Genomic DNA, 24,296 nt, shown 5'->3' with positions numbered 1-24,296 from the left:
AGTGTGTAGAGTGTGTAAAGAGTGTAGAGTGTGTAAAGTGTGTATAGTGTGTAAAGTGTGTAGAGTGTGTAAAGTGTGTAAAGTGTGTAAAGTGTGTATAGTGTGTAGTGTGTAACGTGTGTAAAGTGTGTAGAGTGTGTAGAGTGTGTAAAGTGTGTAGAGTGTGTAGAGTGTGTAGAGTGTGTAAAGTGTGTAAAGTGTGTAAAGTGTGTATAGTGTGTAGTGTGTAACGTGTGTAAAGTGTGTAGAGTGTGTAGAGTGTGTAAAGTGTGTAGAGTGTGTAGAGTGTGTAGAGTGTGTAGAGTGTGTAAAGTGTGTAAAGTGTGTAAAGTGTGTATAGTGTGTAGTGTGTAACGTGTGTAAAGTGTGTAGAGTGTGTAGAGTGTGTAAAGTGTGTAGAGTGTGTAGAGTGTGTAACGTGTGTAAAGTGTGTAAAGTGTGTAAAGTGTGTATAGTGTGTAAAGTGTGCAACGTGTTCTGTGCCCTGAGCAGGCGGCTCACAGTGCGAGCTTCACAAAGCAAGAGGATGTGGATCCTGCTCCAGCAGGTGTGGTGTTTACTCACACACACAAGTTACTTGATCAAAACATGTCATAACATAATTACATCTTAATTACATTGTAGTGTATGTTACGTGGTGTATTTGTGTACCTGTAGACTTGACCCATCCTTTCCCCATCTATCGCTGGACGTCCTGCCTCTTGGTCAGGACTAGAGGACGCGCCCTGTGCACAGAGGGTAGGTCTAGACGCCATCTTAAATGTTACGTGGACGATTTGTGTACCCACTGTACCCACAGTGCAAATACTTCCATTCTATTTCAGTCATTGTGTAACTGAGTAATAGTTTCTAATATTTAGACTGGGCCCTGTTTTATAAGTTGTCCATGAAAATGTAAACTTATTGTTCAGATTATATTATGAACCAACTACATTCAAGCCGACTGTGGTAATAATGAGTGAAAAAACCTCATGTATAGTTCACAAACATTCAGGACTTCCCCCCCGTGTGACAAAGTACAAGTGCAAATACTCTCACTATTCTTCTGTATGACACTCAACTCTCATGACCATGTGGATCTTTGTCCTCATTCTCTGGACTATAAATACTAATAATACAAAAGCCTTCACTTATCAAACTCCAGCTTTTATTGAACGTCTTTTAAAAATGCCAATGTGCAAATAAATATAAAAAGAAATAAATACAATTGTGACAGAAATAACGCCGTGACTATAATTGCTTAAAAGTCATCGAACTTTAGTTGCATCTTCTGTAATAAGAGGGTCATACGCCCATCCCGATTGGCCAATCATAAAAGTGAAAAAGTTGCTGACGTAGGAACATATTTGATTTGTGTTGGTGATGTGGTGATGAGAGCGATGTTACGTGATGTGTTACGTGATGTTACGGGATGTTATGTGCCGCGGTGCTGGTGAACCGTGGTTGGTCGCACGCTAAAGGCCCCTCCTCCGCCTCCACTACTTATAATACCTGTGCTAACACTGTCTTCACAGATCTGAACTATCCAGGGGCCGACATGGGGACCATATTGTGGCTCCTAAGCCTCACACTGCTCTCAGGGGCCCTCGCTCAAACTGGTAACATTCTAACTTTATTTTAATTTCTGTTTTATCAGCAAATTTAACCGCGATTGGTGGTTTTCAGATTCTAGAATGTGACGATGAAGCCACTTTTCAGCTTTATTGTTAATAACATTTTAACTTGAATACATTTAAAAGGTAATTGTAGAAAAAGATCCAGTTTTAATCATCTGGACAAAAGAAAATCAAAGGTAGATTCACAAATACTGAACTTGAACTTGTTTCTTTCAGTAACTATTCCCTAGAACTAACTTTATTACAACAAAAATGTGGATTTTAACTATACTTAAATCAGTTAAATATTATAGATGTCAGGTCCTCGTTCTCTATCCACGAGTGTCCTCTTTATCTAAGAATGACAAAACAGAAATCATCTCTGAGGTTTTGTCAGAACAAGCAAATCAAATTCAACTGCGTCACGCTTTTGGAGCTAAACAAGCCATACTTTTATTTATCACAAGAAGAAGAAGTAAGTTTTTCTCTTCCAAAGTCTGATTTTTTAATTTTTAAACCGGTGCTTGTAATTGAGAGTAATTACAGCATGAAATTGGAATTAGCGATTAGGTTTTGGGGCCTATTTTCCCTAAAACGCCTGACGAAATGACCCCCAATTCAAAGTGAAGCTGTTCCTGACCCTCTGGACTCTTTGTGAAGCTGAGACTGTAGTTTTTTTGGACTCTTGACATCTGTCTTACCCTAATCTTAAGTAGTTCAAACTGAACTTGGTTCTTCCCAGGACGAGTGCTTTGACTGGACATAAGTGCGTTACAGCTTTATTTTTACGTACAGCAGATCAAGCAGCTAAAGAGTTCCCTTTTATCATATTGTGGACAAAATGGAATAACTCTAGTGACAGTGCGTGGGACGTCCTGAGCGCGAGGGGTTAAATCATGGGTCCCAATCGTCCCACTGCTGTCTCTGCTCCTCATATTGCGTAAAAAATAACTTGTGACTTTGAGTTGTATTTTTTTTCATGCGCTACTTTTACTCATTTTGGCCGTCATTTAACTTTTATTTGAGTTCTCCTTTCCACCACTGGCTGTACTCATCTTGGGTAAAAAGACCACGTGATTATTTTGTGGTCCCGACATGAAAGGTTTGGGAACCTCTGGTCTTTCATTAACGATTTGAAACAATTCAGTCTCAACGGGACTCAAATGTTAATAATTGCACATGTCGTGGCAGTTGTACACCTCAACATAAAATACATATACTAAAGTATAATCCGGGCTACAAAAATATTTTCTAACATCCAGCTTTGGGGCCTCTGAGCTTTTGGGCCCCTGACTGTACATGTATAATGTGCATAAATCTCAAAATGCCCTTTTTCTTTCTTAGTGTTTTGTGTACCACTTTTTTGAGCTTTCAACCATGTCATAATCTCAATGCCGTCCTCGTTACAAACACAGTTTCTACTTGTGTTTTGGAACATGCAGACTTTCGTTATTCAGTAGCAGCCTAAAAAGAACAGTGTTTTTCTTTATAGAAACATAAATAAAACACTAAGGTCCTCAACTACCTCCGAGAGTTGGAATAAAGCAGAGCCTAACAAAGCCTAATTCTCTTGTTTCTGTCCCAGGCAACTCTTCCCACTTGAACCGGGTGTGCACCACCTGGGGAAACTCTCACTGGAAGACGTTTGACGGACAGTTCTACAGCCTGCCCTCCGCCTGCACACACATTGTGTCCTCGGTGTGCGATGGCGAAAATGAATACTTTGTGATTCAGATGACCCGCTCAATGGATGGACAGCAGAACATCAGCCAAGTCCTGCTCAAAATAGAAGGCACCGTTATCGAGCTGCAGAGCTCCCCCCAGCCCTCTGCCATCGTCAACGGCAAGACGTGAGTGCTCCACCTTATCTATACTGAAAACCCTCCTGAAAACCTTTGAAACCAGGTGAAAAGAGACAGGAGCACTGATGCTGTTGGTTATGAGTTATGAGGGGCCCCCTTTTACACCAAGGGTAGAACACTTTCAATTTGCAACAAAAAAGTACTACTTACAGCCTAATCATTTGATACAATTCAGTAATTGGTTGAAAGGCCACCAGAGACAGTGACATTGCTAACAGTGACTAAGTGTGTCTAGAGTGTGCTCATGTTGTCCGGTGTTGTGTCCAGGGTGAAGCTCCCTGAAGTACTCTTCGGAGTGACTCTCTCCACCACACCCTCCAGCCTGACAGTGGAAGCTAGAGTGGGCTTCAGACTCATCTGGAACCTGGAAGACTCTCTGGATGTAAGACAAACATACACACACAAAAAAGAGCGAAATGTCAGCGACTGGGTTAGGGCGTTCCATGTGTGCTTTCCCGAATGAGTTTTCTTGCCATCCACACAGCAGCATCCTTCAAAGTAAACAGAGAGTATAATCATCCGTGAGGCCGCCTTAAGAAAGCAGGATGTGCGAGCCACAAAGCAATACTGTATTCAAATATGTTTCACAAAGACTCTGTCCTCTTTTCTGTGTCAACTCAAAGTTACTCAAAACAAACATGGCTTAAGTCACTTCATGAGGTGCTGTTTTTCAGATTGAGGTGGACGCCAAGTACGTGGGCCAGCTGTGCGGCCTGTGTGGCAACATGGATGGCCTTTCCAATGACATCTCCAAAAACGGTGAGAGCTTCATGAGGCTTCAGAGTGAGTTCAAAATGTCATTAGCAGGAGACACACATTAGTGATAGCCACATTTTATAAAGTGTATAATTGTGTACGTCGGCTCAAATGCGGTCCGGCCCATACTAAAGATATTGGAGCTCTTGGAACACATCTTAAATGATGCATAGCTTATGTATTTACTGAAAAAAGGGTACATATAGTTGTTCTCAGGAGGGTAACACTGGTCTGAATGCTTTTCAGGCCAGGAGCTGTCGCTGGACGACTTCGCAGAGGCCAACAAAGTGAACGGTCCCACAGAGACGTGCGAGATCCCAGCGCTGCCGGCGGCTCAAAGCTGTGCGGAGAAGGTGCGGCTGCTGCACCGTCTCTGGTGTCCACATCAGCGGGATACATACTCATCTACTCTTTCTGATCTCTACAGGAATACTGTGAGAGCATCTTTACCAGCAGTCCATTCTCCGACTGCCACGACCGGTTGGACGTGGATGCCTTTAATTCTGTGTGCGCAGCTGATATGTGCAACGGCGACTCTGCTCTCTGCAAAACCATCTCCGAGTTCTCCAGAGAGTGTGTCCATGCTGGCGGCCTCCCAGAGAAGTGGAGGAATGAGTCCTTCTGCCGTACGAAAGCATCTCCACATCCCATCATGCCACTGTATAGAGTGTAGCACATCCTGACGTGTGTGTTTGTGTGTTTGTGTCATAGATAAGCAGTGCCCATTTAACATGGAGTTCAAGGAGTGCAGCAAGTCATGTCCAGACACGTGCTCCAACCCCCAGGCCAGTCAGACGTGTGACAGCCACTGTCTGGACCTGTGCAGCTGCCCCACAGGTCAGAGCTGACCACACACTCACATGTTAGGGTTCTTTCTCTGGAGATCACAGGGCTAGACAAGAACAGTCACTTCAGAACACAGTCACATCTTCCATCTTGCACAACCATGAACCATGCAAATACAATTCAGTCATGTGAAAAAATGACCTGTAAGTTTATCACTCCAGAATATTATCCATCACACAGATCTATAGACTATATACATAAGCTCATGCGGCTGCAGTTCATACAAGTGTTAATTGTGTATTAAGTGTGTGGGGTGTGCGTTCCTCTGCAGGCACTATCTTTGATGACATCGGGTCAACGGGCTGTGTCCAACCGCAGGCATGTCCCTGTCACCACAACGGGAAGCTGTACCAGAACGGAGACTCCTTCTCCTTCAAATGCAGAGACTGGTGAGAGCATTATCCTAAACTCTAGCACAAGCCAAGACCTGCGCTTTTGTCATAAGTGCACAGAAATACAAATAAGGCAATGGACACATACCGCGCATAAGCATAAACAACGACACAATGGTTTAAAGCTGTGGTCGCCGAGTTGAAAATTCTCATCAATCACAAACCAGGAATAAAGAGCTTGATACGTTGCTTCATTCTCTGTCCAAAAAAAGATGTTCTTGAGCTGTTTACATGTCCGAAAACCCATGCATGTGAAGACCAACGACGTGCCAAACGGTTTGTGAGCGCTAGGAACGAGCGAGATAGATTTATAGACCTGCTTTGTAGACCGTTCAGAAAGGCCCCCGATCACCCACCATTCTTCCGCTGTACCACCGCAGTTTCCCAAGCTGACACGTGGTAGAATCACAAACGTGCAGCTCACTTTGACGTGTCCGTTTGTTGTGCAGCACGTGCGACCGCGGCCAGTGGTCATGCACAGAGACCAACTGTCCAGAAACCTGCTCCTTGGAGGGAGGGGTTCACTTCACCACGTTTGACGGAAAAACCTTCGCATTCCACGGCGACTGCTCCTACGTGCTCGTCAAGGTACTCACTAGTCGCTAACAAGGCTGAACCTCGTGCTGTAGTAGTTCACTGAGTAGCCTTATTTGAAAAAGGGACAGAAATGATCCCTGATATGGATGTGGTGCCCGTGAAGTCAGTCTGCTCAGGGCGTTTGTCTGTTCTTGTTGCAGAGCGAGGAGTTAGGATTATTCACAGTGCTGGTGGACCAGGAGAAGTGCGGCCTGTCCGACACGGGGACCTGCCTCCGAGGAGTCACCCTGGCCCTGTACAACAGCAGCTCGGTGAGCCGCTCGAACACACCTCGAGCCTGTGACATCTGCTCCCACACATCCTCTACTCTACACTGCTCTCTGCTGGTGGGAGGAAGGGAAAACGCAACGTGATTTGAGGCCTCGCTCCGGTCCAACTTTATTTGTAGAGCACTTTAAAAAAAAACGCTACCGACCTCATTCACATCATTTGAACTAAGCGATGACCAGAGATGTAACCTAGAATCTTATCAGGTCCAAACATTTTTAAAACAAAACCAAGGTGAAATCAGGGGACTCGTCTCAGGTGGTCTAAACCAGGGATTTAACAGGATGATAAGAATTCAACTAATGTTAAAAAACTCTTTCTTTTCAGATTATTTCAATCAAAGCGTCCGGGGAGGTGTACGTGAACCAGATCCTGGCCCAGAAGCCCCTCGTCACCCGTGAGTTTATCGAGCACCGGACAGTGGAATGAGTGCGCAGTGACATGACCTCTGCTCTCTGTGACCTCCACAGCAAACTTCTCCCTGTTCCAGCCGTCCAGCATTTACATCGTTGTCAACACCAAAATGGACCTGCTGCTCCTGGTGCAGCTACAGCCGGTCATGCAGGTCTTTGTCACGGCGCAGATGTCTCTGAAAGAAAAGACTTCAGGTAACATACTCTTTACGGCTGTAGTAGCTGACTTCTGTGGCTCATGACACAAAACAAGGCAAGGACCAGAGACACGGTGATGCGCGCTGATGTTTTCTGGTGTAAAGTTGTGGCGTTGTGTGGAGACCCTTCAGACCAAACATGAATCTGCATTTTTGAAAATATATATATTCCACCCAGCCTCAGTTCATCATTTGTGATTTGTAAGCTTTGATAAATATGTCAGTCAAAGGGCAAAGAGTGACCTGGGACCAAGTGAAAACAGCACACAAATCATAAAAAACATTCACCCATTTAAGAAAATTAATCAGAATCTACATTTAGAAACATAAAACATTTTTGTAGGATTTTCTCTCAATAAAAAACAAGCTTTATCTTCAATGTTAAAACAAGATTTTGTAAATGACCTTTAAAAGAGAGCGCTTGGTTCAGTACAAAGCCAAAGTGCTTCAAATCAGAAAAGCATGTATGGTGGCTGGATCAATGCTCGCATGGGGCGTCGGGTGTAGACAAAGGATTCACGCTGACAAGGCTCTGCAATTTTTCAAGTTAGTTTATTACAGAGAAGGCAGTGTCAAATAAAGGACAGCAGAAAACAGCGCCCGGGTCCGCAGATGATCAGGAAGACGAGGCGAGGTACGCCCAGAGACGGGGGCGTACCTCGCCTTATATACTGAAACCGCACAAAGACCGATAAATAATATCTGACAGGTATGAGCCCATCCATTTACCAACGGTTTAGCCATTAAAAGAACAAGATGTAAAGAATATCCATATTTGGGTAGAATGAGGACCAAAAAGCCCTCCTCTCTAAAACTGGAGAACTTACAGAAATGAGATCATGAGAAAACAAAGATGTATACGAGGCATCTCAAGGCCTCGCAGCGAATAGAGACATCTCTCATTCGGTAGTTAATCAGATGTGGGCCCCTTACATTCCGTGGAATAGACATTTTGGTAGAAACACACATATTCCTAAAAGCCAGCCTCAGAATGAGGCCTAACCTTGCATGGACCTTGTTTTAATAAACATCACTTAATAATAATAATTATGTTAATAATAATAATAATAATAATAAAAACATAAATTACAGTACAGTTATCATCTTTTTGTTATAAAATCTTCTTTAACCCTTGCTTTTGTTACCGTTGAAAAGGTTTGTGCGGGAACTTTAACGGCAAGGAACTGGACGACTTCAAGGTGATGAGCGGGCTGGTGGAGGCCACAAGTTCAGCGTTTGCCAACTCATGGAAAGCCCGCGCCATTTGTCCGGACATCACCCTTAAGCAGCAGAAACCGTGCACCCAAGCCATCAGCAAAGGTCAGTCCCCGCAGCCACCCAGCCTCTGACACCCAGAGTGCACCATCCCAGGCCTGACCGCGCCCTTCTGTTCCCCCCAGTGAGCTACGCCGACTACTGGTGCGCCAAGCTGACAGACCCGAAAGGACCGTTTGCCCAGTGTCACTCCGCCGTCCCGCCCGAGCCGTACGAGCAGGTGAGCGCCGGAGTAAAAAATGGCCTTGCACAGTTGTATACTTATGGCCTTGCACAGTGGTATAATTATGGCCTTGCAGAGTTGTATACTTGCAGCCTTGCACAGTTGTATTCTTGCAGGGCCCCTGATTAAACTGGATCTGCCTGTCTACAGTTTTAAAATAAATAAATAATTAATGTGCACAGTTGTATACTTACGGCCTTGCACAGTTGTATACTTGCGGCCTTGCACAGTTGTATACTTGTGGCCTTGCACAGTTGTATACTTGCGGCCTTGCACAGTGGTATACTTACGGCCTTGCACAGTGGTATACTTACGGCCTTGCACAGTGGTATACTTATGGCCTTGCACAGTTGTATACTTGCAGCCTTGCACAGTGGTATACTTACGGCCTTGCACAGTGGTATACTTACGGCCTTGCACAGTGGTATACTTACGGCCTTGCACAGTGGTATACTTACGGCCTTGCACAGTGGTATACTTATGGCCTTGCACAGTTGTATACTTGCAGCCTTGCACAGTGGTATACTTACGGCCTTGCACAGTGGTATACTTACGGCCTTGCACAGTGGTATACTTATGGCCTTGCACAGTGGTATACTTACGGCCTTGCACAGTGGTATACTTACGGCCTTGCACAGTGGTATACTTATGGCCTTGCACAGTTGTATACTTGCAGCCTTGCACAGTGGTATACTTACGGCCTTGCACAGTTGTATACTTGCGGCCTCGCACAGTTGTTGTTGGCGTGTTGACCTGCACGCTCTGCGGATAGCGTCGCTGATAGACTCTGACTCTGTGCAGCGCTGCCAGTACGTGGTGTGTGCTGGAGAGAAGAGCGAAGAGTCCATGTGTGCGTCCATGTCCTCCTACATCCTGGCCTGCTCCATGAACGGCATCTACATCCTAAACTGGAGGGACACCATTTGTGGTCAGACATTTTACCATTTCATTCTGTATGCTTTTATTTTTTTTTTTAAACTGTATTTGTTTGTGATTGTGCGCCTTATAAATAATCTTAATTACAAAACAAATGTATTATTGCATTCTCTTATGGGGTATAAGGTGATGTCCTTATTGGAAAGTCATTTTCAAATCCAATTTAGTCTAAACCACCACTACTCGCAGCCATTCGGTTCATCCCGGGTTTACTTTGCCCTCTGCCATCTCCAGCTAAATACAGCTCGTGTCCAACGGGAACCACATACAGCTCCAACATGACAAGCTGCCACCGAACCTGCCGCTCCCTGAGCCAGTTCGACTACACCTGCCAGAGCAGCATCCCGGTGGTGGACGGCTGCGGCTGTGAAGAGGGAACGTACATGAACCCAACGGGCCACTGCGTGTCCAGCACCGCCTGCCCCTGCTACGATAAAGAAAATATCATCCCGTCCGGTCAGACCATCAGCAAAGACGGCGCCATCTGGTACTGTTTGAATTGTTTTACAAAAGTACAGAAATAACAATACTACAAAAATACTTGATATAGTTTTAGTTACCACAATGATCAGTGAAAATGGCTTTATTACAAAAAACATTGTAATAAAATGGCCCAAAATAAATACTATTATTTTATTTGAGACAAACAATCTTCAAAGTGGGACTTTATACTACATCGATGTTTTTGCTACTTTGTGTACTGTGTACTTTTACATTATTGATACTCAAATGAGAATCCAGTTTCGATTCTTATTTAAGTTTAGCATTCAAAGTGTTCAAATGGTCAAGGATGAGAATTGAACTCACAACTCGTCATTAGAAGCAGCCTCGACAGTAGAAGCATTCACACACCTCGCTGTTCACTGCCTTATCATATTTATTCATTTTAGACTCCCGACCTATACAATATAACAGGAAGTACTCACGCTGCTGTGTAAAAGTGTGTATTTGTGTTGTTTCAGGTTTTGCAAAGATGGAGCTCTGAGGTGCACAGATGGATCGACGCACGGTAGGCCCAACTTGATTTCTCACATCCCGGTGTGGGTGCGGTCATTAGGACGGCTGTTGACTTTGCCGTCTGTATCTTTAAAGCTGTAATCCGGTGCACCGCTCCCATGGTGTACTTTGACTGCGCCACTGCTGAAGCCGGGGTCACGGGGGCCGAGTGCCAGAAGAGCTGCAGCACTTTGGACATGGCATGTGTGAGTGTCGCCGCCTCCGGAAGGGTCCACCGTGGTCTCTGTGCTATCTCAACTCAACCAGGATAACATCACTTAACTTTACTGGTTGCTTGACATTTTAGACAATATTCATTAAGGCATCAAAACTCTTTTTAAACGTTTTTATTATTTGTCAGTTTGCTCTCAACATGCACGCTTTACTGCAGCCCTTAAACCTGCATACATCCAACTTTACAATCTTAGATTCAACACAAACTGCAGCGTGCTCTCTGAATGTGGTGCGTCGGTGGTAACCGTGGTAACCGTGGGCGCGTTGTGCCGTGTGCTAAACAGATCAGCTCCGGCTGCAGCTCCGGCTGCATGTGTCCGGACGGCCTGGTGGCGGACGGGGCCGGCGGCTGCGTCAACGAGACCAGCTGCCCCTGTCTGCACAACGGCCACGTCTACCAACCTGGAGCCACCCTGAAGGTGGACTGCAACACCTGGTGAGTACTGCGGGTATATGTACTGCGAGTATATGTACTGCGAGTATACGTACTGCGAGAATATGTACAACTACTATATGCACAACTATTATATGTACAACTAATGTATGTGCGACTGATACTGCTTTTTTGTTTTTTTAAGGGTTTTTTTGCTTCTTTGTTCTCAACATACAACATACATTTGGATTTTTAGACTAGAAATGTTTTAGTTTAAAAAAAGTTCAAAGGGTCCATGTTTTGTGTTTTTTTCATTTCACAGTATTTGCTCAAACCGAAAGTTCCAATGCACCGAGAAAGTGTGTGATTCAGTCTGCAGCATTTATGGAGACGGACACTTCATCACGTTTGACGACAAGAGATACGACTTCAACGGGCAGTGCCAGTACACGCTCCTGCAGGTGAGGCACACGGCACCAGTACACGCTCCTGCACCAGTACACGCTCCTGCAGGTGAGGCACACGGCACCAGTACACGCTCCTGCACCAGTACACGCTCCTGCAGGTGAGGCACACGGCACCAGTACACGCTCCTGCACCAGTACACGCTCCTGCAGGTGAGGCACACGGCACCAGTACACGCTCCTGCACCAGTACACGCTCCTGCAGGTGAGGCACACGGCACCAGTACATGCTCCTGCACCAGTACACGCTCCTGCACCAGTACACGCTCCTGCACCAGTACACGCTCCTGCAGGTGAGGCACACGGCACCAGTACACGCTCCTGCACCAGTACACGCTCCTGCAGGTGAGGCACACGGCACTAGTACACGCTCCTGCACCAGTACACGCTCCTGCAGGTGAGGCACACGGCACCAGTACACGCTCCTGCAGGTGAGGCACACGGCACCAGTACACGCTCCTGCACCAGTACACGCTCCTGCACCAGTACACGCTCCTGCACCAGTACACGCTCCTGCAAGTGAGGCACACGGCACCAGTACACGCTCCTGCACCAGTACACGCTCCTGCACCAGTACACACTCCTGCAGGTGAGGCACACGGCACCAGTACACGCTCCTGCACCAGTACATGCTCCTGCACCAGTACACGCTCCTGCACCAGTACACGCTCCTGCACCAGTACACGCTCCTGCAGGTGAGGCACACGGCACCAGTACACGCTCCTGCACCAGTACACGCTCCTGCAGGTGAGGCACACGGCACCAGTACACGCTCCTGCACCAGTACACGCTCCTGCAGGTGAGGCACACGGCACCAGTACATGCTCCTGCACCAGTACACGCTCCTGCACCAGTACACGCTCCTGCACCAGTACACGCTCCTGCAGGTGAGGCACACGGCACCAGTACACGCTCCTGCACCAGTACACGCTCCTGCAGGTGAGGCACACGGCACTAGTACACGCTCCTGCACCAGTACACGCTCCTGCAGGTGAGGCACACGGCACCAGTACACGCTCCTGCAGGTGAGGCACACGGCACCAGTACACGCTCCTGCACCAGTACACGCTCCTGCACCAGTACACGCTCCTGCACCAGTACACGCTCCTGCAAGTGAGGCACACGGCACCAGTACACGCTCCTGCACCAGTACACGCTCCTGCACCAGTACACACTCCTGCAGGTGAGGCACACGGCACCAGTACACGCTCCTGCACCAGTACATGCTCCTGCACCAGTACACGCTCCTGCAGGTGAGGCACACGGTACCAGTACACGCTCCTGCACCAGTACACGCTCCTGCACCAGTACATGCTCCTGCACCAGTACACGCTCCTGCACCAGTACACGCTCCTGCACCAGTACACGCTCCTGCACACGCTCCTGCACCAGTACACGCTCCTGCACCAGTACACGCTCCTGTACACGCTCCTGCACCAGTACACGCTCCTGTACACGCTCCTGCACCAGTACACGCTCCTGTACACGCTCCTGCACCAGTACACGCTCCTGCACCAGTACACGCTCCTGTACACGCTCCTGCACCAGTACACGCTCCTGTACACGCTCCTGCACCAGTACACGCTCCTGCACCAGTACACGCTCCTGCACCAGTACACGCTCCTGTACACGCTCCTGCACCAGTACACGCTCCTGCACCAGTACACGCTCCTGTACACGCTCCTGCACCAGTACACGCTCCTGCACCAGTACACGCTCCTGTACACGCTCCTGCACCAGTACAGGCTCCTGCACCAGTACACGCTCCTGCACCAGTACACGCTCCTGCACCAGTACAGGCTCCTGCACCAGTACACGCTCCTGCACCAGTACACGCTCCTGCACCAGTACAGGCTCCTGCACCAGTACACGCTCCTGCACACACAGTAACCCGTAACCCGCACAGTACCTCACACAGTACCCCACAGAGTACCTCACACAGTAACCCATGTGTGTGTGTGCTTTGTGTCAGGACTACTGCAGCAGCACAACCAACGGGACCTTCAGAATCCTCTCTGAGAATATGCCATGTGGAACCACTGGCACCACCTGCTCAAGAACCTTCAAGATGTACCTGGGGGTAACTAAGCAGTCCATTCTCTTCTGAAAGATCAATAGACCAGTGCTTATTGTGTGGATTGTGTTTTACACATATTTTAATATATTTACTTACTATATTAACTTTGTCATCATTTTATAGACCTTTTAAAATCCAACGTAATGAGAAACGTTTCTAAATGGAGGCGACCAGAGGGGAAATGAAGTAGACCTAAACTCAATGAGGAAAATGACAGATCTAACTCATATTGGTTTTAAGTATTTATAAGGAAAATAAGCCACAATTTTGAATTTCTAGGGCAGAAATGTCTATTAGTTTGCTTTCCATTACAAAGGATGAAAAAATATATTTTGCAGGCTCAAAGTGACATCTGAGCTTGAACAGTAAATACATATTTGTTCAGTAAAACATCAAAAATGCTAATAATCTGTCCTAATCTCCTATTAAAAAAAGTTGTTTCTTTGATTTGTCATGTTTTCTACACCATTTAAATCACACTAAACGTTTGCATTCACTCCAGAATTTAGAATGTTTTTGTTTAGAAACTTTAAAGGGTCTATATACACTCTTGTGACAGTCAGTTCAAATCACAAACTAACCGTCGCTGACCATTGACCACCAACAGGAGGCAGAGTACCAGTTCCAATCGGAGCAATTCCGTGTGTTGAAGAGCGACGACACGTTCAGCCCGGCTCAGGTGCAGAAGATGGGCCTGTACTTGGTGGTGACCCTGAAGCCCGGCATAATTCTCATGTGGGACACAAAGACCAGTCTCTTCATTAAACTCCATCCGGATTATCAGGTCAGCACCACCGGCTTCTGCACTTTGGCTTCAGCTCCTTTGTTCTCTAGTCTCCGATATTGTAAAAGTGCCATGTTCTCACACATAACAGTGCCAAGAACTAAGCCTCTGATGCAGAGCGTTCAAAGTTAAAAAAAATATCCAATAAAAATGTACAGGTAAAAATGTTATATGTTCTTCATTACTTTCCACAACTGGAAGCGTCAATCTTATTGTTGTATTAAACTACAAAATGTATATGTTTAGCACATTATAACAATATAACAGTAGATTTCTTTTTTTGATTTTTTGATTCTTCTCATTATTTCAGGGCAATGTGTGTGGTTTGTGTGGGAATTACGATGGTAAAAGTGCGAATGACTTCGCCACACGATCTCAGGAGCTTGTAAAAGATGTATTGGAGTTTGGAAACAGCTGGAAGGCCTCATCAACCTGCCCCAACGCTCATCAAATCAGTGACCCCTGCACCGTCCACAACTACCGCGCTGCCTGGGCACAAAAGCAGTGCAGCATCATCACCAGTGTCACCTTCCAGAACTGCCACTCACAGGTGACACATGCACCACCCTGAAACCACCAGAGCTGTAGTTGAGGATTAGTTATAATAAATTACAGATTCAGATGTTCAGCTTTTTTGTCTCACTTAGTCCTTTTTGACTAATTCCTCATTTAACTATGGTATGTAGCGTGTCACAATTTCAGTTTGTACTGGTCAAAGTAGCATTGAGGAGACAGTATCAAACCACATAAGCGACAGTTCCCTTAGATGTAAAACCTTGTATGAAGGCTCAGGTGGAAGGCTTCTGTGCAGTGAGAACCAAAGGCACTGTACTTTATATTTAGTCAGTTTGTGATCGAATTGAACATTGAACTGCGTGTACTTTCCAAGGTGGATCCGGGCCCATACTTTGACTCGTGTGTGAGAGACTCTTGTGCCTGCGACACCGGTGGGGACTGTGAATGCTTGTGCACCGCCGTCGCTGCTTACGCCAAAGCCTGCAACGAAGCTGATGTGTGCGTCAAATGGAGAACGCCAAAGCTATGCCGTGAGTTCTTCATTGCAGATAATTAAATCCAAAGCAAGTACACTGAGTCTAAAGGCCTGATCTGTTCATGTGCAGCTGTGTTTTGTGACTATTACAATGCCCCTGACGGCTGTGAGTGGCACTACAAACCATGTGGGGCCGACTGCATGAAGACCTGTCGAAACCCATCAGGGAATTGCTCCAGTCTCATCACTGCAGCCGAAGGTAAAGAATCCGTTTTATTGATTCATATATATTATTTTTTTACTGTGATGTTCGGCTAAACTCTTGTGGTAAATGCCCTTGTAGGCTGTTATCCACAATGTCCACCGAGTCAACCCTTCTTTGATGAAGACAGCATGAAGTGCGTCACGAGGGAGCAATGTGGCTGTTTCGATGAGAAGGGCTGTCATTACACTGTTGGACAGACTGTTCCATCAGACAATTGTTACATCTGGTAAAATTCAACTATTACTCTTCCTGGTTATACAAATTACTCATTTGAACTTCATAAACATAAAATGTAACATGAATGTCAATATTGAGTATCGTAGTAAATGCAGTATTTTCTAACATATTGCAATTTGGTGCATTGTTAGAAACCTAATAATTTGCTCTCACTTGGCATATTACACTCTTGAATAGTCATGACGCCCTGTTTTGCTCTATATTGTTTAATATTTTATTTTTTTACAAACTAGTGTGTATAACATGATTGTATTGTATTAACATAGACGAGTACATACAATTTACAGTGAAACCCAACTGTCCTATTAATGGGACTATATGTGGATTTGAGGTTTATTCTGTGATTTATTTTAAGTGAAATTGTCATGAATGTACTAACACCTAAATTATATATTTTAAGTACTTGCACAACTTCTGGAATAAGATGCAGCTACAATGCAAGTTGTAAGTATTGCTGTGGTAAAAACGTCACAAAGTCATAAATATATTGATTATGAATCTAAAACAACAATCTCAACAGCTTGCAAATGCTTCATGCATGGAAAGACCTACATGTATGGAGAAATCATATACAACACCACGGATGGACTTGGACACTGTATCACTGCAGAATGCGGAGAAGATGGGGAAATCGAGAGGAATATGTATCCTTGCATTGTTACAACCACAGCTGTTCCTACAACGTTTGTTTTTACAACATTAGGTATGGCAAACTCTTGGAATTGTTTTTGTATTAAAAATTATACTTGATTAATTGTAATCTTCTCTCACTCTCTCTCTTTTATGAATTTCTGATCACTGACGAAAACAACAATGTCAGCATCCACAACTTCAAGTGAAGAAACAACTTCAAGTAAAGAAACAACAAAACTGGTTTCATCAACGCCTTCTGTAACTACTGTAACAACTACTGGTCCCACTACTGAAGGAGAAACAACGACTAAACAAACCACTGTAACTAAAGGCCCAACAACAGAATCTACAACTCCTGTAGTGGAAACAACTACTAAGGTTCCAGTCACAACTTCAGGTGAAGAAACAACTTCAGGTGAAGAAACAACTTCAGGTGAAGAAACAACTTCAAGTGAAGAAACAACAAAACTGGTTTCATCAACGCCTTCTGCAACTACTGTAACAACTACTGGTCCCACTACTGAAGGGGAAACAACAATTAAACCAACCACTGTAACTAAAGGCCCAACAACAGAATCTACAACTCCTGTAGTGGAAACAACTACTAAGGTTCCAGTCACAACTTCAAGTGAAGAAACAACTTCAGGTGAAGAAACAACTTCAGGTGAAGAAACAACAAAACTGGTTTCATCAACGCCTTCTGTAACTACTGTAACAACTACTGGTCCCACTACTGAAGGTGAAACAACAATTAAACCAACCACTGTAACTAAAGGCCCAACAACAGAATCTACAACTCCTGTAGTGGAAACAACGACTAAGGTTCCAGTCACAACTTCAAGTGAAGAAACAACTTCAGGTGAAGAAACAACTTCAGGTGAAGAAACAACTTCAGGTGAAGAAACAACAAAACTGGTTTCATCAACGCCTTCTGTAACTACTGTAACAACTACAAGTGGAGGACCAAGAAGCACTACCCCCGGTGTTTTCACAGAGGCCACAGAAACGACCACTGTAATCACCGGGCCATCCATTTTGAACACGACTGTCACCCCTACAGTTTCTCAGGCGCCCACTTTCCCAGAAACAACAGAATCTACAACTCCTGTAGTGGAAACAACTACTAAGGTTCCAGTCACAACTTCAAGTGAAGAAACAACTTCAGGTGAAGAAACAACAAAACTGGTTTCATCAACGCCTTCTGTAACTACTGTAACAACTACTGGTCCCACTACTGAAGGGGAAACAACAATTAAACCAACCACTGTAACTAAAGGCCCAACAACAGAATCTACAACTCCTGTAGTGGAAACAACTACTAAGGTTCCAGTCACAACTTCAAGTGAAGAAACAACTTCAGGTGAAGAAACAACTTCAAGTGAAGAAACAACAAAACTGGTTTCATCAACGCCTTCTGTAACTACTGTAACAACTACTGGTCCCACTACTGAAGGTGAAACAACAATTAAACCAACCACTGTAACTAAAGGCCCAACAACAGAATCTACAACTCCTGTAGTGGAAACAACTACTAAGGTTCCAGTCACAACTTCAAGTGAAGAAACAACTTCAGGTGAAGAAACAACTTCAGGTGAAGAAACAACTTCAAGTGAAGAAACAACAAAAGTGGTTTCATCAACGCCTTCTGTAACTACTGTAACAACTACTGGTCCCACTACTGAAGGGGAAACAACAATTAAACCAACCACTGTAACTAAAGGCCCAACAACAGAATATACAACTCCTGTAGTGGAAACAACTACTAAGGTTCCAGTCACAACTTCAAGTGAAGAAACAACTTCAGGTGAAGAAACAACTTCAAGTGAAGAAACAACAAAACTGGTTTCATCAACGCCTTCTGTAACTACTGTAACAACTACTGGTCCCACTACTGAAGGGGAAACAACAATTAAACAAACCACTGTAACTAAAGGCCCAACAACAGAATCTACAACTCCTGTAGTGGAAACAACTACTAAGGTTCCAGTCACAACTTCAGGTGAAGAAAAAACTTCAGGTGAAGAAACAACTTCAGGTGAAGAAACAACAAAACTGGTTTCATCAACGCCTTCTGTAACTACTGTAACAACTACAAGTGGAGGACCAAGAAGCACTACCCCCGGTGTTTTCACAGAGGCCACAGAAACGACCACTGTAATCACCGGGCCATCCATTTTGAACACGACTGTCACCCCTACAGTTTCTCAGGCGCCCACTTTCCCAGAAACAACAGAATCTACAACTCCTGTAGTGGAAACAACTACTAAGGTTCCAGTCACAACTTCAAGTGAAGAAACAACTTCAGGTGAAGAAACAACAAAACTGGTTTCATCAACGCCTTCTGTAACTACTGTAACAACTACTGGTCCCACTACTGAAGGTGAAACAACAATTAAACCAACCACTGTAACTAAAGGCCCAACAACAGAATCTACAACTCCTGTAGTGGAAACAACTACTAAGGTTCCAGTCACAACTTCAAGTGAAGAAACAACTTCAGGTGAAGAAACAACTTCAGGTGAAGAAACAACTTCAAGTGAAGAAACAACAAAAGTGGTTTCATCAACGCCTTCTGTAACTACTGTAACAACTACTGGTCCCACTACTGAAGGGGAAACAACAATTAAACCAACCACTGTAACTAAAGGCCCAACAACAGAATATACAACTCCTGTAGTGGAAACAACTACTAAGGTTCCAGTCACAACTTCAAGTGAAGAAACAACTTCAGGTGAAGAAACAACTTCAAGTGAAGAAACAACAAAACTGGTTTCATCAACGCCTTCTGTAACTACTGTAACAACTACTGGTCCCACTACTGAAGGGGAAACAACAATTAAACAAACCACTGTAACTAAAGGCCCAACAACAGAATCTACAACTCCTGTAGTGGAAACAACTACTAAGGTTCCAGTCACAACTTCAGCTGAAGAAACAACTTCAGTTGAAGAAACAACTTCAAGTAAAGAAACAACAAAACTGGTTTCTTCAACGCCTTCTGTAACTACTGTATCAACTACTGGTCCCACTACTGAAGGGGAAACAACAATTAAACCAACCACTGTAACTAAAGGCCCAACAACAGAATCTACAACTCCTGTAGTGGAAACAACTACTAAGGTTCCAGTCACAACTTCAAGTGAAGAAACAACTTCAGGTGAAGAAACAACTTCAGGTGAAGAAACAACAAAACTGGTTTCTTCAACGCCTTCTGTAACTACTGTAACAACTACTGGTCCCACTACTGAAGGTGAAACAACAATTAAACCAACCACTGTAACTAAAGGCCCAACAACAGAATCTACAACTCCTGTAGTGGAAACAACTACTAAGGTTCCAGTCACAACTTCAGCTGAAGAAACAACTTCAGTTGAAGAAAAAACTTCAAGTGAAGAAACAACAAAACTGGTTTCATCAACGCCTTCTGTAACTACTGTAACAACTACTGGTCCCACTACTGAAGGTGAAACAACAATTAAACCAACCACTGTAACTAAAGGCCCAACAACAGAATCTACAACTCCTGTAGTGGAAACAACTACTAAGGTTCCAGTCACAACTTCAAGTGAAGAAACAACTTCAGGTGAAGAAACAACTTCAGGTGAAGAAACAACAAAACTGGTTTCTTCAACGCCTTCTGTAACTACTGTAACAACTACTGGTCCCACTACTGAAGGTGAAACAACAATTAAACCAACCACTGTAACTAAAGGCCCAACAACAGAATCTACAACTCTTGTAGTGGAAACAACTACTAAGGTTCCAGTCACAACTTCAGCTGAAGAAACAACTTCAGTTGAAGAAACAACTTCAAGTGAAGAAACAACAAAACTGGTTTCATCAACGCCTTCTGTAACTACTGTAACAACTACTGGTCCCACTACTGAAGGTGAAACAACAATTAAACCAACCACTGTAACTAAAGGCCCAACAACAGAATCTACAACTCCTGTAGTGGAAACAACTACTAAGGTTCCAGTCACAACTTCAGGTGAAGAAACAACTTCAGGTGAAGAAACAACTTCAGGTGAAGAAACAACTTCAATTAAAGGAACAACTAAACTGGTTTCATCAACGCCTTCTGTAACTACTGTAACAACTACTGGTCCCACTACTGAAGGGGAAACAACAATTAAACCAACCACTGTAGCTAAAGGCCCAACAACAGAATCTACAACTCCTGTAGTGGAAACAACTACTAAGGTTCCAGTCACAACTTCAGGTGAAGAAACAACTTCAGGTGAAGAAACAACTTCAATTAAAGGAACAACAAAACTGGTTTCATCAACGCCTTCTGTAACTACTGTAACAACTACTGGTCCCACTACTGAAGGGGAAACAACAATTAAACCAACCACTGTAACTAAAGGCCCAACAACAGAATCTACAACTCCTGTAGTGGAAACAACTACTAAGGTTCCAGTCACAACTTCAAGTGAAGAAACAACTTCAGGTGAGGAAACAACTTCAGTTGAAGAAACAACTTCAAGTAAAGAAACAACAAAACTGGTTTCTTCAACGCCTTCTGTAACTACTGTAACAACTACTGGTCCCACTACTGAAGGGGAAACAACAATTAAACCAACCACTGTAACTAAAGGCCCAACAACAGAATCTACAACTCCTGTAGTGGAAACAACTACTAAGGTTCCAGTCACAACTTCAGCTGAAGAAACAACTTCAGGTGAAGAAACAACTTCAAGTAAAGAAACAACAAAACTGGTTTCTTCAACGCCTTCTGTAACTACTGTAACAACTACTGGTCCCACTACTGAAGGAGGAACAACAATTAAACCAACCACTGTAACTAAAGGCCAAACAACAGAATCTACAACTCCTCTAGTGGAAACAACTACTAAGGTTCCAGTCACAACTTCAGGTGAAGACACAACTTCAGGTGAAGAAACAACTTCAATTAAAGGAACAACAAAACTGGTTTCATCAACGCCTTCTGTAACTACTGTAACAACTACTGGTCCCACTACTGAAGGGGAAACAACAATTAAACCAACCACTGTAACTAAAGGCCCAACAACAGAATCTACAACTCCTGTAGTGGAAACAACTACTAAGGTTCCAGTCACAACTTCAGCTGAAGAAACAACTTCAGTTGAAGAAACAACTTCAAGTGAAGAAACAACAAAACTGGTTCCTTCAACGCCTTCTGTAACTACTGTATCAACTACTGGTCCCTCTACTGAAGGGGAAACAACAATTAAACCAACCACTGTAACTAAAGGCCCAACAACAGAATCTACAACTCCTGTAGTGGAAACAACTACTAAGGTTCCAGTCACAACTTCAAGTGAAGAAACAACTTCAGGTGAAGAAACAACTTCAAGTGAAGAAACAACAAAACTGGTTTCATCAACGCCTTCTGTAACTACTGTAACAACTACTGGTCCCACTACTGAAGGGGAAACAACAATTAAACCAACCACTGTAACTAAAGGCCCAACAACAGAATCTACAACTCCTGTAGTGGAAACAACTACTAAGGTTCCAGTCACAACTTCAAGTGAAGAAACAACTTCAGTTGAAGAAACAACTTCAAGTGAAGAAACAACAAAACTGGTTTCTTCAACGCCTTCTGTAACTACTGTATCAACTACTGGTCCCTCTACTGAAGGGGAAACAACAATTAAACCAACCACTGTAACTAAAGGCCCAACAACAGAATCTACAACTCCTGTAGTGGAAACAACTACTAAGGTTCCAGTCACAACTTCAAGTGAAGAAACAACTTCAGTTGAAGAAACAACTTCAAGTGAAGAAACAACAAAACTGGTTTCATCAACGCCTTCTGTAACTACTGTAACAACTACTGGTCCCACTACTGAAGGGGAAACAACAATTAAACCAACCACTGTAACTAAAGGCCCTACAACAGAATCTACAACTCCTGTAGTGGAAACAACTACTAAGGTTCCAGTCACAACTTCAGCTGAAGAAACAACTTCAGGTGAAGAAACAACTTCAAGTAAAGAAACAACAAAACTGGTTTCTTCAACGCCTTCTGTAACTACTGTAACAACTACTGGTCCCACTACTGAAGGGGAAACAACAATTAAACCAACCACTGTAACTAAAGGCCCTACAACAGAATCTACAACTCCTGTAGTGGAAACAACTACTAAGGTTCCAGTCACAACTTCAAGTGAAGAAACAACTTCAGGTGAAGAAACAACTTCAGGTGAAGAAACAACTTCAAGTGAAGAAACAACAAAAGTGGTTTCATCAACGCCTTCTGTAACTACTGTAACAACTACTGGTCCCACTACTGAAGGGGAAACAACAATTAAACCAACCACTGTAACTAAAGGCCCAACAACAGAATCTACAACTCCTGTAGTGGAAACAACTACTAAGGTTCCAGTCACAACTTCAAGTGAAGAAACAACTTCAGGTGAAGAAACAACTTCAAGTGAAGAAACAACAAAACTGGTTTCATCAACGCCTTCTGTAACTACTGTAACAACTACTGGTCCCACTACTGAAGGGGAAACAACAATTAAACAAACCACTGTAACTAAAGGCCCAACAACAGAATCTACAACTCCTGTAGTGGAAACAACTACTAAGGTTCCAGTCACAACTTCAGCTGAAGAAACAACTTCAGTTGAAGAAACAACTTCAAGTAAAGAAACAACAAAACTGGTTTCTTCAACGCCTTCTGTAACTACTGTATCAACTACTGGTCCCACTACTGAAGGGGAAACAACAATTAAACCAACCACTGTAACTAAAGGCCCAACAACAGAATCTACAACTCCTGTAGTGGAAACAACTACTAAGGTTCCAGTCACAACTTCAAGTGAAGAAACAACTTCAGGTGAAGAAACAACAACACTGGTTTCATCAACGCCTTCCGTAACTACTGTAACAGCTACTGGTCCCACTACTGAAGGTGAAACAACAATTAAACCAACCACTGTAACTAAAGGCCCAACAACAGAATCTACAACTCCTGTAGTGGAAACAACTACTAAGGTTCCAGTCACAACTTCAAGTGAAGAAACAACTTCAGGTGAAGAAACAACTTCAGGTGAAGAAACAACAAAACTGGTTTCTTCAACGCCTTCTGTAACTACTGTAACAACTACTGGTCCCACTACTGAAGGTGAAACAACAATTAAACCAACCACTGTAACTAAAGGCCCAACAACAGAATCCACAACTCCTGTAGTGGAAACAACTACTAAGGTTCCAGTCACAACTTCAGGTGAAGAAACAACTTCAGGTGAAGAAACAACTTCAGGTGAAGAAACAACTTCAATTAAAGGAACAACTAAACTGGTTTCATCAACGCCTTCTGTAACTACTGTAACAACTACTGGTCCCACTACTGAAGGGGAAACAACAATTAAACCAACCACTGTAGCTAAAGGCCCAACAACAGAATCTACAACTCCTGTAGTGGAAACAACTACTAAGGTTCCAGTCACAACTTCAGCTGAAGAAACAACTTCAGGTGAAGAAACAACTTCAAGTAAAGAAACAACAAAACTGGTTTCTTCAACGCCTTCTGTAACTACTGTAACAACTACTGGTCCCACTACTGAAGGAGAAACAACAATTAAACCAACCACTGTAACTAAAGGCCAAACAACAGAATCTACAACTCCTCTAGTGGAAACAACTACTAAGGTTCCAGTCACAACGTCAGGTGAAGAAACAACTTCAGTTGAAGAAACAACTTCAAGTAAAGAAACAACAAAACTGGTTTCTTCAACGCCTTCTGTAACTACTGTATCAACTACTGGTCCCACTACTGAAGGGGAAACAACAATTAAACCAACCACTGTAACTAAAGGCCCAACAACAGAATCTACAACTCCTGTAGTGGAAACAACTACTAAGGTTCCAGTCACAACTTCAAGTGA

At 43.9% G+C, this 24,296-nt stretch overlaps 1 protein-coding gene across 1 annotated transcript in view; it reads left to right on the top strand.

Annotated features, from left to right (window-relative positions):
* The first annotated feature begins 1,524 nt into the window (after positions 1 to 1,524).
* LOC140381559 (mucin-5B-like) overlaps positions 1,525 to 24,296 on the top strand; it is a 42,297-nt gene continuing 19,525 nt past the window's right edge. Inside the window, exons 1-35 of the mRNA XM_072465625.1 lie at positions 1,525 to 1,598; positions 3,181 to 3,445; positions 3,725 to 3,839; positions 4,132 to 4,216; positions 4,460 to 4,566; positions 4,641 to 4,839; positions 4,925 to 5,050; positions 5,331 to 5,448; positions 5,901 to 6,039; positions 6,189 to 6,299; positions 6,643 to 6,712; positions 6,786 to 6,923; positions 8,081 to 8,245; positions 8,326 to 8,420; positions 9,225 to 9,351; positions 9,594 to 9,846; positions 10,322 to 10,368; positions 10,452 to 10,561; positions 10,874 to 11,025; positions 11,285 to 11,423; positions 13,399 to 13,506; positions 14,111 to 14,287; positions 14,598 to 14,837; positions 15,177 to 15,333; positions 15,409 to 15,537; positions 15,622 to 15,769; positions 16,181 to 16,224; positions 16,301 to 16,488; positions 16,972 to 17,037; positions 17,911 to 17,964; positions 18,622 to 18,718; positions 20,534 to 20,709; positions 21,658 to 21,714; positions 23,326 to 23,418; positions 24,232 to 24,288. Coding sequence (XP_072321726.1) covers positions 1,538 to 1,598; positions 3,181 to 3,445; positions 3,725 to 3,839; positions 4,132 to 4,216; positions 4,460 to 4,566; positions 4,641 to 4,839; positions 4,925 to 5,050; positions 5,331 to 5,448; positions 5,901 to 6,039; positions 6,189 to 6,299; positions 6,643 to 6,712; positions 6,786 to 6,923; positions 8,081 to 8,245; positions 8,326 to 8,420; positions 9,225 to 9,351; positions 9,594 to 9,846; positions 10,322 to 10,368; positions 10,452 to 10,561; positions 10,874 to 11,025; positions 11,285 to 11,423; positions 13,399 to 13,506; positions 14,111 to 14,287; positions 14,598 to 14,837; positions 15,177 to 15,333; positions 15,409 to 15,537; positions 15,622 to 15,769; positions 16,181 to 16,224; positions 16,301 to 16,488; positions 16,972 to 17,037; positions 17,911 to 17,964; positions 18,622 to 18,718; positions 20,534 to 20,709; positions 21,658 to 21,714; positions 23,326 to 23,418; positions 24,232 to 24,288 — 4,413 coding nt within the window. The 5' untranslated portion in view covers positions 1,525 to 1,537. The remainder of the gene's footprint in view (positions 1,599 to 3,180; positions 3,446 to 3,724; positions 3,840 to 4,131; positions 4,217 to 4,459; positions 4,567 to 4,640; positions 4,840 to 4,924; positions 5,051 to 5,330; positions 5,449 to 5,900; positions 6,040 to 6,188; positions 6,300 to 6,642; positions 6,713 to 6,785; positions 6,924 to 8,080; positions 8,246 to 8,325; positions 8,421 to 9,224; positions 9,352 to 9,593; positions 9,847 to 10,321; positions 10,369 to 10,451; positions 10,562 to 10,873; positions 11,026 to 11,284; positions 11,424 to 13,398; positions 13,507 to 14,110; positions 14,288 to 14,597; positions 14,838 to 15,176; positions 15,334 to 15,408; positions 15,538 to 15,621; positions 15,770 to 16,180; positions 16,225 to 16,300; positions 16,489 to 16,971; positions 17,038 to 17,910; positions 17,965 to 18,621; positions 18,719 to 20,533; positions 20,710 to 21,657; positions 21,715 to 23,325; positions 23,419 to 24,231; positions 24,289 to 24,296) is intronic.

The sequence above is a fragment of the Eucyclogobius newberryi genome, unplaced genomic scaffold (assembly GCF_026437365.1).
Source record: "Eucyclogobius newberryi isolate DKJ021-1_F unplaced genomic scaffold, fEucNew1.0.hap1 SCAF_5, whole genome shotgun sequence".
Classification (NCBI taxonomy): domain Eukaryota; kingdom Metazoa; phylum Chordata; class Actinopteri; order Gobiiformes; family Gobiidae; genus Eucyclogobius; species Eucyclogobius newberryi.
The sequence above is the reverse complement of the archived record's forward strand: the minus strand, read 5'-3'. Positions and strand labels throughout refer to the sequence as shown.